The sequence below is a fragment of the Pholis gunnellus genome, assembly GCF_910591455.1.
Source record: "Pholis gunnellus genome assembly, chromosome: 4".
Classification (NCBI taxonomy): Eukaryota; Metazoa; Chordata; class Actinopteri; order Perciformes; family Pholidae; genus Pholis; species Pholis gunnellus.
Window position 1 is genome coordinate 4212577 of NC_136530.1, and position 13133 is coordinate 4225709.

The 13133-nt window shown below is 40.7% G+C and overlaps 3 protein-coding genes across 3 annotated transcripts; all 3 read right to left on the reverse strand.

Annotated features, from left to right (window-relative positions):
- Positions 1 to 393: 393 nt before the first annotated feature.
- On the reverse strand, positions 394 to 3012 carry LOC306695288 (E3 ubiquitin-protein ligase TRIM21-like). The gene is made up of 2 exons (XM_079158498.1): positions 2912 to 3012; positions 394 to 2185 (listed from the first exon to the last, which is right to left on the reverse strand). The coding sequence occupies exon 2, from the start codon at positions 2174 to 2176 to the stop codon at positions 530 to 532; it is 1647 nt and encodes a 548-aa protein (XP_079014624.1). The 5' UTR covers positions 2177 to 2185; positions 2912 to 3012; the 3' UTR covers positions 394 to 529.
- A 2135-nt stretch (positions 3013 to 5147) lies between these two features.
- On the reverse strand, positions 5148 to 7895 carry LOC306694941 (E3 ubiquitin-protein ligase TRIM21-like). Its single transcript, XM_079157997.1, has 2 exons — positions 7785 to 7895; positions 5148 to 7058 (listed from the first exon to the last, which is right to left on the reverse strand). The coding sequence occupies exon 2, from the start codon at positions 7047 to 7049 to the stop codon at positions 5403 to 5405; it is 1647 nt and encodes a 548-aa protein (XP_079014123.1). The 5' UTR covers positions 7050 to 7058; positions 7785 to 7895; the 3' UTR covers positions 5148 to 5402.
- Positions 7896 to 9909: 2014 nt separating this feature from the next.
- On the reverse strand, positions 9910 to 11865 carry LOC306695287 (E3 ubiquitin-protein ligase TRIM21-like; the record flags this gene model as incomplete). The annotated part of the gene is made up of 1 exon (XM_079158497.1): positions 9910 to 11865. The coding sequence occupies one exon, from the start codon at positions 11863 to 11865 to the stop codon at positions 10222 to 10224; it is 1644 nt and encodes a 547-aa protein (XP_079014623.1). The 3' UTR covers positions 9910 to 10221.
- Between the last annotated feature and the right edge of the window lie 1268 nt (positions 11866 to 13133).

Below are 13133 nucleotides of genomic sequence, written 5' to 3' on the forward strand. Positions count from 1 at the left end.
GTCGAAAAAAGTGTTAAAAAAAGGTAATGTCGGAAAAAAATCATTAAAAAGTCAGTTTTAAAAATGTAAGTACAATATCTGCCTCTGAGATGTATTGAAGTAAAAAGTACAATATGTACCTCTAGATGTACAGTAAAAAGTAACAAAGTGCAAATACACAAATAAAGTATCTCAAAATTGTACTTAAATACAGTACTTGACTAAATGTAAAATACAAAAGAAATTAAGTTAAAGGTGTTTGTTTTTATTCTGTTGAGGATTTGTTCACTTTGTTCCGGCTATAATACAAATAACACGAAACTAAACTTTTCTTCTAGGGTCACAGTAGCTGAATATTTTATTAGATTTTGTTGATTCATTTTCTACATTCAAATCTGTGTGTTGGAGTAGTAGAAATACATTTACAGACAAATAGAAAAACCCATTGATTATAATGTGAAGAATCAATAATGTTTACACCGTAAATCACCAATAATATAGATTTGATACATTAAATGAAAGTTTCTCTGATGAAGATCAAGTGTTTGTTCTACTCAGTGTGATTGACAGGAGAGATGATCAGAGGAGCAGAGTTTTTACCACCAGCATTAAAACATGGACTAAAGTATGGGTAGAGTTTCTCAGTGAAGCAGCAGCCAGTAAAGGAGTAGATAAGAGCTGCAGACTTCACGTCATAGAAGGAGACCAGACCCTCCTCATAATCCACAAACACCCCCACCTTCTCAGGCTGAGACTTCAGAGAGAGAAGGACTGGAGGGCCAGCACAAGCTTTGTACTCATTCTCATTCCTCAAACATATCGTCCAAGAACCATCCTGAGGACTCAGTGGGATGATTCCCTTCCTGTTGATCGACTCTCTGACCACTCCTAAAGTCCACTCAGTCTTCCCTTTAACCTGAACCTCGAAGTAAAATCTTCCTGAAGAGAAACTCTGCTTTGCTAAGACAATAGCATGAGTATCAAATCTCTCTGGATTGTCTGGTAGATTCTTCTTTACATCACCAAGATTAACTTGTTTTCCATCATCAGACAGGATGAGTTCAGGATGTGCTGTTTCAGGATCAAGTGTCACATCCACTGCAGACTGCTGGACCCTCTTCAGCTCGACCTCAGTGAACAGCTTCTTCATCTGTTTACCGAGCGTCTCCTCCAGCTGATTCACAGCTCTCACCACAGTCCCCTCATGTGAAGGTGGACTGACTCTGACTCCTGTCCAGTCCTTGGTGGGTGGAGCAGTGTTCAGGGTCCTGAAGCTCTGGAGGAGGTGGAGGTGGTCTTCAGAGTGTGAGAGCTGCTCTACCTCAGTGCTTCTCTTCTTCAGCTCAGAGATTTCCTGTTCCAGCTCTCTGATGAAGCCTTCAGCCTTTTTCTCTGTCTTTCTCTGCGTCTCTTTGATCGTGTTGATGAGCTCGGCCTGGCTTCTCTCGACAGACTCCTTCAGAGCGGTGAAGACCTGAACACCTTCTGCTATCTCTCTGTCTGCATCTTCCTCACTGAGCTCCACTGTGTGTTTGATCTCATCAATCTTCAGTCGTCTCTTCTGGATCATCTGCTGGATTTCAGTCTCAGTCTTCCCCAGCTCGGCTTTCTTTCCTTCATATTCTTCTTCCAGAGGAACAATATCATGCGTCTTGTGGTCTGAATAAGTGCAGAGAATGCAGACACACACCTGGTCGGTCTTACAGAACAGCTCCAGCTGTTTATCGTGCTTCGTACACATCCTGCCTTCCAGGTTCTCCACAGGGTCGATCAGCTGATGTCTTTTCAGACCTGACATTGTCAGATGAGGCTCCAGGTGAGTCTCGCAGTAGGAGACCAGACACACCAAGCAGGACTTCAGGGCCTTCAGTTTGGTTCCAGTGCAGGCGTCACAGGGAACTTCTCCTGGTTTGGCAGCGTGTTGCTCTGAGCTGCTGCTGCTGGCTTTCTGTTGAGCCGATTGTCTGAACTGAGCAGCCATCTCCGAGATGAAAGTATTGACCCGCAGCTCAGGTCTGTAGTTGAACACCTCTTTACAGTTGGGACACTGACACTGGACATTAACGTTCCAGTGTTCAGTGATGCAGGCATTACAGAAGTTGTGTCCACATGGTATGGTGACTGGATCAGTGAACACATCCAGACAGATGGAGCACAGGAACTGATCTTCAGTCAGCAGACAGCTGGCAGCAGACATATCTACACTCTGAGGACAACAAGTGTGAGAAAACAAAACTGTTATTATATCTTTAGCAGCCGCAACAGCGTGTGTCAGGTATTGTTTTCACACTGTGGGTCTCTGTGTGTGTGTGCCATCATCGTAAAATGTGTCCTGGAGACACCTACTGTAGAGGGAACCACTACAGGAGAGGGTTTAAAAGCACAGAGTGATCCTCCATTACTGTCACATCACATATTAAATAATAATACTGCTGCCCTGCTGCTTATATATTGTTATTACAGTGAATTTATATAATTTGTAAGGAGCCTAAACATTTTTAATTCCACTTTTACATTGAACATATTACTATTTACTGTGAGATATTTGGACCTCAGTTTGAGTTTGAGTTGAACTTCCTGTCTGAGTCGAGCTGAAGTGTTTGAGTTGAAACATAATAAATATTATCAGCTGAACTTCGTCACAAAGACAAACAGCAGGAACTACAGAGACAGAGAAGTTTAGAGGAAAGGGTTTAAAGTTCAAGGATATTTACCAAAGTACATAACAGTTATGTAAGTTATAAAACATCAACGTTGTTCCTCTATACTCAATAAATAAATCCACACATTAAATCCAAAGGGAGTAGCAGCTAGGCTAGTTAGCTTCTAGCAGGCCGAGTGTATCTGCTGCTACTTTGTTCTTTGTTGTGGATCCTGGTTTGAACTCACTTTTGACCAAATATTGAGTTTCTCTGTAGAACAGTGTACTCACCAGAGTTAGTCAGAGACTCTGCTGGATTCAGTTGAATGTTTCTTTAGAGAGAAACAGAGAGACTCGTCTCGACTGCAGCTCTGCTGTCGCTCAGACTCACTTTCACTTTCACTTCAGGAGAGGTGACCCAGCAGCTCTCAGTGAAGCTCTGAATGAGCTTTTATTCCCTTCTTATTCCCCTTTTTCTTGTTTTTGTTGTGTATGTGTTTTTTAAACGTTCAATCTGAAATACTGTATGTTTTTTTTTATTTACACATTTTAAAGGTTTGTGTGTATTTTTTTAACATTCTATTGCTGCTGTCTTGGCTACATTAACTCTCGATGATATTTACCTGGTTAAATAAAGGTATAAATAAAATAATAATAATAAAATAGTGTATGTTGAAAAAAGTCATAGTATAGTAAGTAACAAAAAGAAAAAAACTGAAAAATGTCCTAATCTTTATTTTTTACATATTTTTCAGATCAAAAAGCAACAACTAGTTTGTCAGCACAGATCTCTGAAACATCTCAGAAGCCTCTGAAATAAATTGTCAACAGTTACAACGAGGATTCATCTGACATTGAATTAAAGTAAAAAATATATATATATATATATATATATATATATATATGTCCCTGGCTGAAAAATACAACTGAGCATGTGCACAGCAGTGCCTCAGCTCACACAGATTCCACTATTTATAAAGAGTTTAAATAGATCAAGAGCGTCACTGTGCTTTTCATGACTTTCCCTCTGCAGAAATCTACCGCATCGTGTCGCAGAAGCAGATAGCGGACCGATCTGCTCACGATGAGTCTCCGGGCAACAATGTGGTGGACATAAGTGTCCCCCCGACCACTGACGGACAGAAAGGCAACAAACTCCAGTGCTGCCAGAGCCTGTGACGCTCAACGCCACGACACCCGACCTCCACCTCTCCACCTCCACATCACATCACCTGTGCACTTTGTGTTCCTGTTGCTCCTAGAATTCTGTTTGATATAGAACTTTTGAACTCACTCGTGCTCTTCTCTCTTTTCTTTTTGCCATGAATTAAAACTTTAAGAAGCCTTTATGTCACTCGGTCCGTGGAGTCAATGTGAAGGTTCCTGCAATGCAGGAACAGGGCCGTCGTCTTAATGAAGCCTGAGAAACTGTGCGTTGATTGAACCTCTGTGGTGTACAGGAAGGTTGTGGAAAACATTTCAATGGTTACCACTAGATGGTGCTGTGTAAATAAACTACAGGCAGTTACTCCAACCTGGTGAAGCAGTGTTGTGCGTTTTACAGCGTGGTTCCTCCAACTTCATTCTTTCATCAGATAAGTTATCATGCCAAAAATGTCCTCTTTATGTATTTATTGGAGAATATTTGGCTTAAGCTGTCATTGTTTTACTTTAAATTTGAAAACTGTATAAATTTCCAATAAAATTCTTGACAAAAGTAAACCGTTAATTTGATTTTCTTACTGAAAATTATGTTTTCTTTAATTTCTTTTAAAGAACATAAATGAATACTATATTTATTTAGCTGTATTTACTCGTTAACTGTCAAATCAAGATGTTTCCTGTCATCAGTTTATGAAATATGATGAAGTGTTGCAGTTAAAACTACCCAATATAGTATTTGTGTCTCACTACAACCTGAAGCTTCAAATGTTTGATGCTTTTATTGGGCAGCTTCAGGTTGAGTAAGGAAACTGAATGATACGGATAATTGAAATGCAACTTTAAGCTGGATGTTATTTTCAAACTTTGTCATAAAAAGTAAAAAAAGTCCAGTATAGTACATCATATGAAGTCATATTCTAAAACTTCACATGGAATTTGATCTCTGCATTTAACCGATCCGGAGCGGGTTTAGAGCAGTGGGTTGTGGAGCTACTTGAGCTTCAGTGTCTTGCTCATGGACACTTGGACACGCAGACATGAGAAGCTGGGGATCAACCGCAACTTTGTGATTAAAAGACAACCTGTATGTCATGAATGTCATAAAAAAGGTCAAAGTATAGCATGTCGAAAAAAGTCAGTTTTAAAAATGTAAGTACTATATCTGCCTCTGAGATGTAGTACAGTAAAAAGTGCAAAAAGTAACGAAGTGCAAATACACAAAGTATCTCAAAATTGTATTTAAATACAGTACTTGACTAAATGTAAAATACAAAAGACAAATTAAGATAAAAGTGTCTTTGTTTTTATTCTGTTGAGGATTTGTTCACTTTGTTCGGCTCTAAAACAGTCTGCAGAGAGGACAGTATTAAATACAAATAACACAAAACTAAACTTTTCTTCTAGGGTCACAGTAGCTGAATATTTTATTAGATTTTGTTGATTCATTTTCTACATTCAAATCTGTGTGTTGGAGTAGTAGAAATACATTTACAGACAAATAGAAAAACCCATTGATTATAATGTGAAGAATCAATAATGTTTACACCGTAAATCACCAATAATATAGATTTGTTACATTAAATGAAAGAGTTTCTCTGATGAAGATCAAGTGTTTGTTCTACTCAGTGTGATTGACAGGAGAGATGATCAGAGGAGCAGAGTTTTTACCACCATCATTAGGACCAGGATTAAAGTATGGGTAGAGTTTCTCAGTGAAGCAGCAGCCAGTAAAGGAGTAGATAAGAGCTGCAGACTTCACGTCATAGAAGGAGACCAGACCCTCCTCATAATCCACAAACACCCCCACCTTCTCAGGCTGAGACTTCAGAGAGAGAAGGACTGAAGGTTTAGCACGAGCTTTGTACTCATTCTCATTCCTCAACCTTATCGTCCAGGAACCATGCTGAGGACTCAGTGGGATGATTCCCTTCCTGTTGATCGACTCTCTGACCACTCCTAAAGTCCACTTAGTCTTCCCTTTAACCTGAACCTCGAAGTAAAATCTTCCTGAAGAGAAACTCTGCTTTGCTAAGACAATAACACAAGAATCAAATCTCTCAGGATTGTCTGGTAGATTCTTCTTTACATCACCATGTTTAACTTGTTTTCCATCATCAGACAGGATGAGTTCAGGATTTGCTGTATCAGGATCAAGTGTCACATCCACTGCAGACTGCTGGACCCTCTTCAGCTCGGCCTCAGTGAGCAGCTTCTTCATCTGTTTACTGAGCGTCTCCTCCAGCTGATTCACAGCTCTCCTCACAGTCCCCTCATGTGAAGGTGGACTGACTCTGACTCCTGTCCAGTCCTTAGTGGGTGGAGCAGTGTTCAGGGTCCTGAAGCTCTGGAGGAGGTGGAGGTGGTCTTCAGAGTGTGAGAGCTGCTCTACCTCAGTGCTTCTCTTCTTCAGCTCAGAGATTTCCTGTTCCAGCTCTTTGATGAAGCCTTCAGCCTGTTTCTCTGTCTTTCTCTGCTTCTCTTTGATCGTGTCGATGAGCTCGGCCTGGCTTCTCTCGACAGACTCCTTCAGAGCGGTGAAGACCTGAACACCTTCTGCTATCTCTCTGTCTGCATCTTCCTCACTGAGCTCCACTGTGTGTTTGATCTCATCAATCTTCAGTCGTCTCTTCTGGATCATCTGCTGGATTTCAGTCTCAGTCTTCCCCAGCTCGGCTTTCTTTCCTTCATATTCTTCTTCCAGAGGAACAACATCATGCGTCTTGTGGTCTGAATAAGTGCAGAGCATGCAGACACACACCTGGTCGGTCTTACAGAACAGCTCCAGCTGTTTATCGTGCTTCGTACACATCCTGCCTTCCAGGTTCTCCACAGGGTCGATCAGCTGATGTCTTTTCAGCCGTGAAATTGTCAGATGAGGCTCCAGGTGAGTCTCGCAGTAGGAGACCAGACACACCAGGCAGGACTTCAGGGCCTTCAGTTTGGTTCCAGTGCAGGCGTCACAGGGAACTTCTCCTCGTTTGGCAGCGTGTTGCTCTGAGCTGCTGCTGCTGGCTTTCTGTTGAGCCGACTGTCTGAACTGAGCAGCCATCTCCGAGATGAAAGTATTGACCCGCAGCTCAGGTCTATAGTTGAACACCTCTTTACAGTTGGGACACTGACACTGGACATTAACGTTCCAGTGTTCAGTGATGCAGGCGTTACAGAAGTTGTGTCCACATGGTATGGTGACTGGATCAGTGAACACATCCAGACAGATGGAGCACAGGAACTGATCTTCAGTCAGCAGACAGCTGGCAGCAGACATACCTACACTCTGAGGACAACAAGGGTGAGAAAACCAAACTGTTATTATATCTTTAGCAGCCGCAACAGCGTGTGTCAGGTACTGTTTTCACACTGTGGGTCTCTGTGTGTGTGTGCCATCATCGTAAAATGTGTCCTGGAGACACCTACTGTAGAGGGAACCACTACAGGAGAGGGTTTAAAAGCACAGAGTGATCCTCCATTACTGTCACATCACATATTAAATAATAATACTGCTGCCCTGCTGCTTATATATTGTTATTACAGTGAATTTATATAATTTCTAAGGAGCCTAAACATTTTTAATTCCACTTTTACATTGAACATATTACTATTTACTGTGACATATTTGGACCTCAGTTTGAGTTTGAGTTGAACTTCCTGTCTGAGTCGAGCTGAAGTGTTTGAGTTGAAACATAATAAATATTATCAGCTGAACTTCGTCACAAAGACAAACAGCAGGAACTACAGAGACAGAGAAGTTTAGAGGAAAGGGTTTAAAGTTCAAGGATATTTACCAAAGTACATAACAGTTATGTAAGTTATAAAACATCAACGTTGTTCCTCTATACTCAATAAATAAATCCACACATTAAATCCAAAGGGAGTAGCAGCTAGGCTAGTTAGCTTCTAGCAGGCCGAGTGTATCTGCTGCTACTTTGTTCTTTGTTGTGGATCCTGGTTTGAACTCACTTTTGACCAAATATTGAGTTTCTCTGTAGAACAGTGTACTCACCAGAGTTAGTCAGAGACTCTGCTGGATTCAGTTGAATGTTTCTTTAGAGAGAAACAGAGAGACTCGTCTCGACTGCAGCTCTGCTGTCGCTCAGACTCACTTTCACTTTCACTTCAGGAGAGGTGACCCAGCAGCTCTCAGTGAAGCTCTGAATGAGCTTTTATTCCCTTCTTATTCCCCTTTTTCTTGTTTTTGTTGTGTATGTGTTTTTTAAACGTTCAATCTGAAATACTGTATGTTTTTTTTTATTTACACATTTTAAAGGTTTGTGTGTATTTTTTTAACATTCTATTGCTGCTGTCTTGGCTACATTAACTCTCGATGATATTTACCTGGTTAAATAAAGGTATAAATAAAATAATAATAATAAAATAGTGTATGTTGAAAAAAGTCATAGTATAGTAAGTAACAAAAAGAAAAAAACTGAAAAATGTCCTAATCTTTATTTTTACATATTTATCAGATCAAAGAGCAACAACTAGTTTGTCAGCACAGATCTCTGAAAACATCCCAGAAGCCTCTGAAATAAACTATCAACAGTTACAACGAGGATTCATCTGACATTGAATTAAAGTAAAAAAAAACAGCAAAAATATCTGTCCCTGTCTCAAAAGTACAACTGAGCATGTGCACAGCAGTGCCTCAGCTCACAGACTCCACTATTTATAAAGAGTTTAAATAGATCAAGAGCGTCACTGTGCTTTTCATGACTTTCCCTCTGCAGAAATCTACCGCATCGTGTCGCAGAAGCAGATAGCGGACCGATCTGCTCACGATGAGTCTCCGGGCAACAATGTGGTGGACATAAGTGTCCCCCCGACCACTGACGGACAGAAAGGCAACAAACTCCAGTGCTGCCAGAGCCTGTGACGCTCAACGCCACGACACCCGACCTCCACCTCTCCACCTCCACATCACATCACCTGTGCACTTTGTGTTCCTGTTGCTCCTAGAATTCTGTTTTATATAGAACTTTTGAACCCACTCGTGCTCTTCTCTCTTTTCTTTTTGACATGAATTAAAACTTTAAGAAGCCTTTATGTCACTCGGTCCGTGGAGTCAATGTGAAGGTTCCTGCAATGCAGGAACAGGGCCGTCGTCTTAATGAAGCCTGAGAAACTGTGCGTTGATTGAACCTCTGTGGTGTACAGGAAGGTTGTGGAAACCATTTCAATGGTTACCACTAGATGGTGCTGTGTAAATAAACTACAGGCAGTTACTCCAACCTGGTGAAGCAGTGTTGTGCGTTTTACAGCGTGGTTCCTCCAACTTCATTCTTTCATCAGATAAGTTATCATGCCAAAAATGTCCTCTTTATGTATTTATTGGAGAATATTTGGCTTAAGCTGTCATTGTTTTACTTTCGATTTAAAAACTGTATAAATTTCCAATAAAATTCTTGACAAAAGTAAACAGTTGATTTGATTTTCTACTAAAAATTATGTTTTCTTTAATTTCCTTTAAAGAAAATAGATGAATACTACATTTATTTAGCTGTAGTTACTCGTTAACTGTCAAATCAAGATGTTTCCTGTCATCAGTTTATGAAATATGATGAAGTGTTGCAGTTAAAACTACCCAATATAATATTTGTGTCTCACTACAACCTGAAGCTTCAAATGTTTGACGCTTTTATTGGGCAGCTTCAGGTTGAGTAAGGAAACTGAATGATACGGATAATTGAAATGCAACTTTAAGCTGGATGTTATTTTCAAACTTTGTCATAAAAAGTACTAAAAAGTCCAGTGTAGTACACCATATGAAGTCATATTCTAAAACTTTACATGGAATTTGATCTCTGCATTTAACCGATCCGGAGCGGGTTTAGAGCAGTGGGTTGTGGAGCTACTTGAGCTTCAGTGTCTTGCTCATGGACACTTAGACACGCAGACATGAGAAGCTGGGGATCAACTGCAACTTTGTGATTGATGTCGTGAAAAAAGTCAAAGTATAGCATGTCGAAAAAAGTCAGTTTTAAAAATGTAAGTAAAATATCTGCCTCTGAGATGTATTGAAGTAAAAAGTGTAATATGTACCTCGAAGATGTCGTCCAGTAAAAATTAACAAAGTACAGTACTTGACTAAATGTAAAATACAAATTAAGTTAAAAGTGTCTTTGTTTTTATTCTGTTGAGGATTTGTTCACTTTGTTCCGGCTCTAAAACAGTCTGCAGAGAGGACAGTATTAAATACAAATAACACAAAACTAAACTTTTCTTCTAGGGTCACAGTAGCTGAATATTTTATTAGATTTTGTTGATTCATTTTCTACATTCAAATCTGTGTGTTGGAGTAGTAGAAATACATTTACAGACAAATAGAAAAACCCATTGATCATAATGTGAAGAATCAATAATGTTTACACCGTAAATCACCAATAATATAGATTTGATACATAAAATGAAAGAGTTTCTCTGATGAAGATAAAGTGTTTGTTCTACTCAGTGTGATTGACAGGAGAGATGATCAGAGGAGCAGAGTTTTTACCACCATCATGAAGACCAGGACAAAAGAATGGGTAGAGTTTCTCAGTGAAGCAGCAGCCAGTAAAGGAGTAGATAAGAGCTGCAGACTTAACGTCATAGAAGGAGACCAGACCCTCCTCATAATCCACAAACACCCCCACCTTCTCAGGCTGAGACTTCAGAGAGAGAAGGACTGGAGGGCCAGTGAAAGCTCTGTACTCATTCTCATTCATCAACCATATCGTCCAGTAACCTTTCTGAGGAATCAGTGGGATGTTTCCCTTCCTGGTGATCGACTCTCTGACCACTCCTAAATACCACTCAGTCTTCCCTTTAACCTGAACCTCGAAGTAAAATCTTCCTGAAGAGAAACTCTGCTTTGCTAAGACATTAATATGAGTATCAAATCTCTCTGGATTGTCTGGAAGTTTCTTCTTTACATCACCAAATTTAACTTGTTTTCCATCATCAGACAGGATGAGATGAGGATTTGCTGTATCAGGATCAAGTGTCACATCCACTGCAGACTGCTGGACCCTCTTCAGCTCGGCCTCAAACAGCTTCTTCATCTGTTTACTGAGCGTCTCCTCCAGCTGATTCACAGCTCTCACCACAGTCCCCTCATATGAAGGCGGACTGACTCTGACTCCTGTCCAGTCCTTGGTGGGTGGAGCAGTGTTCAGGGTCCTGAAGCTCTGGAGGAGGTGGAGGTGGTCTTCAGAGTGTGAGAGCTGCTCTACCTCAGTGCTTCTCTTCTTCAGCTCAGAGATTTCCTGTTCCAGCTCTTTGATGAAGCCTTCAGCCTGTTTCTCTGTCTTCCTCTGCTTCTCTTTGATCGTGTCGATGAGCTCGGCCTGGCTTCTCTCGACAGACTCCTTCAGAGCGGTGAAGACCTGAACACCTTCTGCTATCTCTCTGTCTGCATCTTCCTCACTGAGCTCCACTGTGTGTTTGATCTCATCAATCTTCAGTCGTCTCTTCTGGATCATCTGCTGGATTTCAGTCTCAGTCTTCCCCAGCTCGGCTTTCTTTCCTACATATTCTTCTTCCAGAGGAACAACATCATGCGTCTTGTGGTCTGAATAAGTGCAGAGCATGCAGACACACACCTGGTCGGTCTTACAGAACAGCTCCAGCTGTTTATCGTGCTTCGTACACATCCTGCCTTCCAGGTTCTCCACAGGGTCGATCAGCTGATGTCTTTTCAGACCTGACATTGTCAGATGAGGCTCCAGGTGAGTCTCACAGTAGGAGACCAGACACACCAGGCAGGACTTCAGGGCCTTCAGTTTGGTTCCAGTGCAGGCGTCACAGGGAACTTCTCCTGGTTTGGCAGCTTGTTGCTCTGAGCTGCTGCTGCTGGTTTTCTGTTGAGCCGACTGTCTGAACTGAGCAGCCATCTCAGAGATGAAAGTGTTGACCTGCAGCTCAGGTCTGGTGTAGAAAAGCTTTTTACAGTTGGGACACTGATAGGGGACATTAACGTTCCAGTGTTCGGTGATGCAGGCGTTACAGAAGTTGTGTCCACATGGTATGGTGACTGGATCAGTGAACACATCCAGACAGATGGAGCACAGGAACTGATCTTCAGTCAGCAGACAGCTGGCAGCAGACATACCTACACTCTGAGGACAACAAGTGTGAGAAAACAAAACTGTTATTATATCTTTAGCAGCCGCAACAGCGTGTGTCAGGTACTGTTTTCACACTGTGGGTCTCTGTGTGTGTGTGTGCCATCATCGTAAAATGTGTCCTGGAGACACCTACTGTAGAGGGAACCACTACAGAAGAGGGTTTAAAAGCACAGAGTGATCCTCCATTACTGTCACATCACATATTAAATAATAATACTGCTGCCCTGCTGCTTATATATTGTAATTACAGTGAATTTATATAATTTGTAAGGAGCCTAAACATTTTTAATTCCACTTTTACATTGAACATATATTTACTGTGACATATTTGGACCTCAGTTTGAGTTTGAGTTGAACTTCCTGTCTGAGTCGAGCTGAAGTGTTTGAGTTGAAACATAATAAATATTATCAGCTGAACTTCGTCACAAAGACAAACAGCAGGAACTACAGAGACAGAGAAGTTTAGAGGAAAGGCTTTAAAGTTCAAGGATATTTACCAAAGTACATAACAGTTATGTAAGTTATAAAACATCAACGTTGTTCCTCTATACTCAATAAATAAATCCACACATTAAATCCAAAGGGAGTAGCAGCTAGGCTAGTTAGCTTCTAGCAGGCCGAGTGTATCTGCTGCTACTTTGTTCTTTGTTGTGGATCCTGGTTTGAACTCACTTTTGACCAAATATTGAGTTTCTCTGTAGAACAGTGTACTCACCAGAGTTAGTCAGAGACACTGCTGGATTTAGTTGAATGTCTCTTTCGAGAGAAACAGAGAGACTCGACTCGACTGCTGCTCTGCTGTCGCTCAGACTCACTTTCACTTCAGGAGAAGTGACTTTGAACCTCTCAGTGAAGCTGTGAATGAGCTTTTATTGCCTCTTTGACAAATACCCTGACATTCAAACACGTGTTTGAGTTTGAATTTTTCCTTCTTATTCCTTTTTCCTTTTTTTTGTTGTGTATGTGTGTTTTAAATCTGAAATACTGTATGTTTTTTTATTTACACATTTTAAAGGTTTGTGTGTATTTTTTTAACATTCTATTGCTGCTGTCTTGGCTTAACTCTCGATGATACCTACCTGGTTAAATAAAGGTATAAATAAAATAACAATAATAATAAAATAGTATAATATGTTGAAAAAAGTCATAGTATAATATGTAGCAAAAAGAAAAAAAATGAAAAATGTCCTTCAATCTGGAACAAGAGTGTTTCCAGAGGCAGTATCCGGGTACCAATAAAATAACTCACA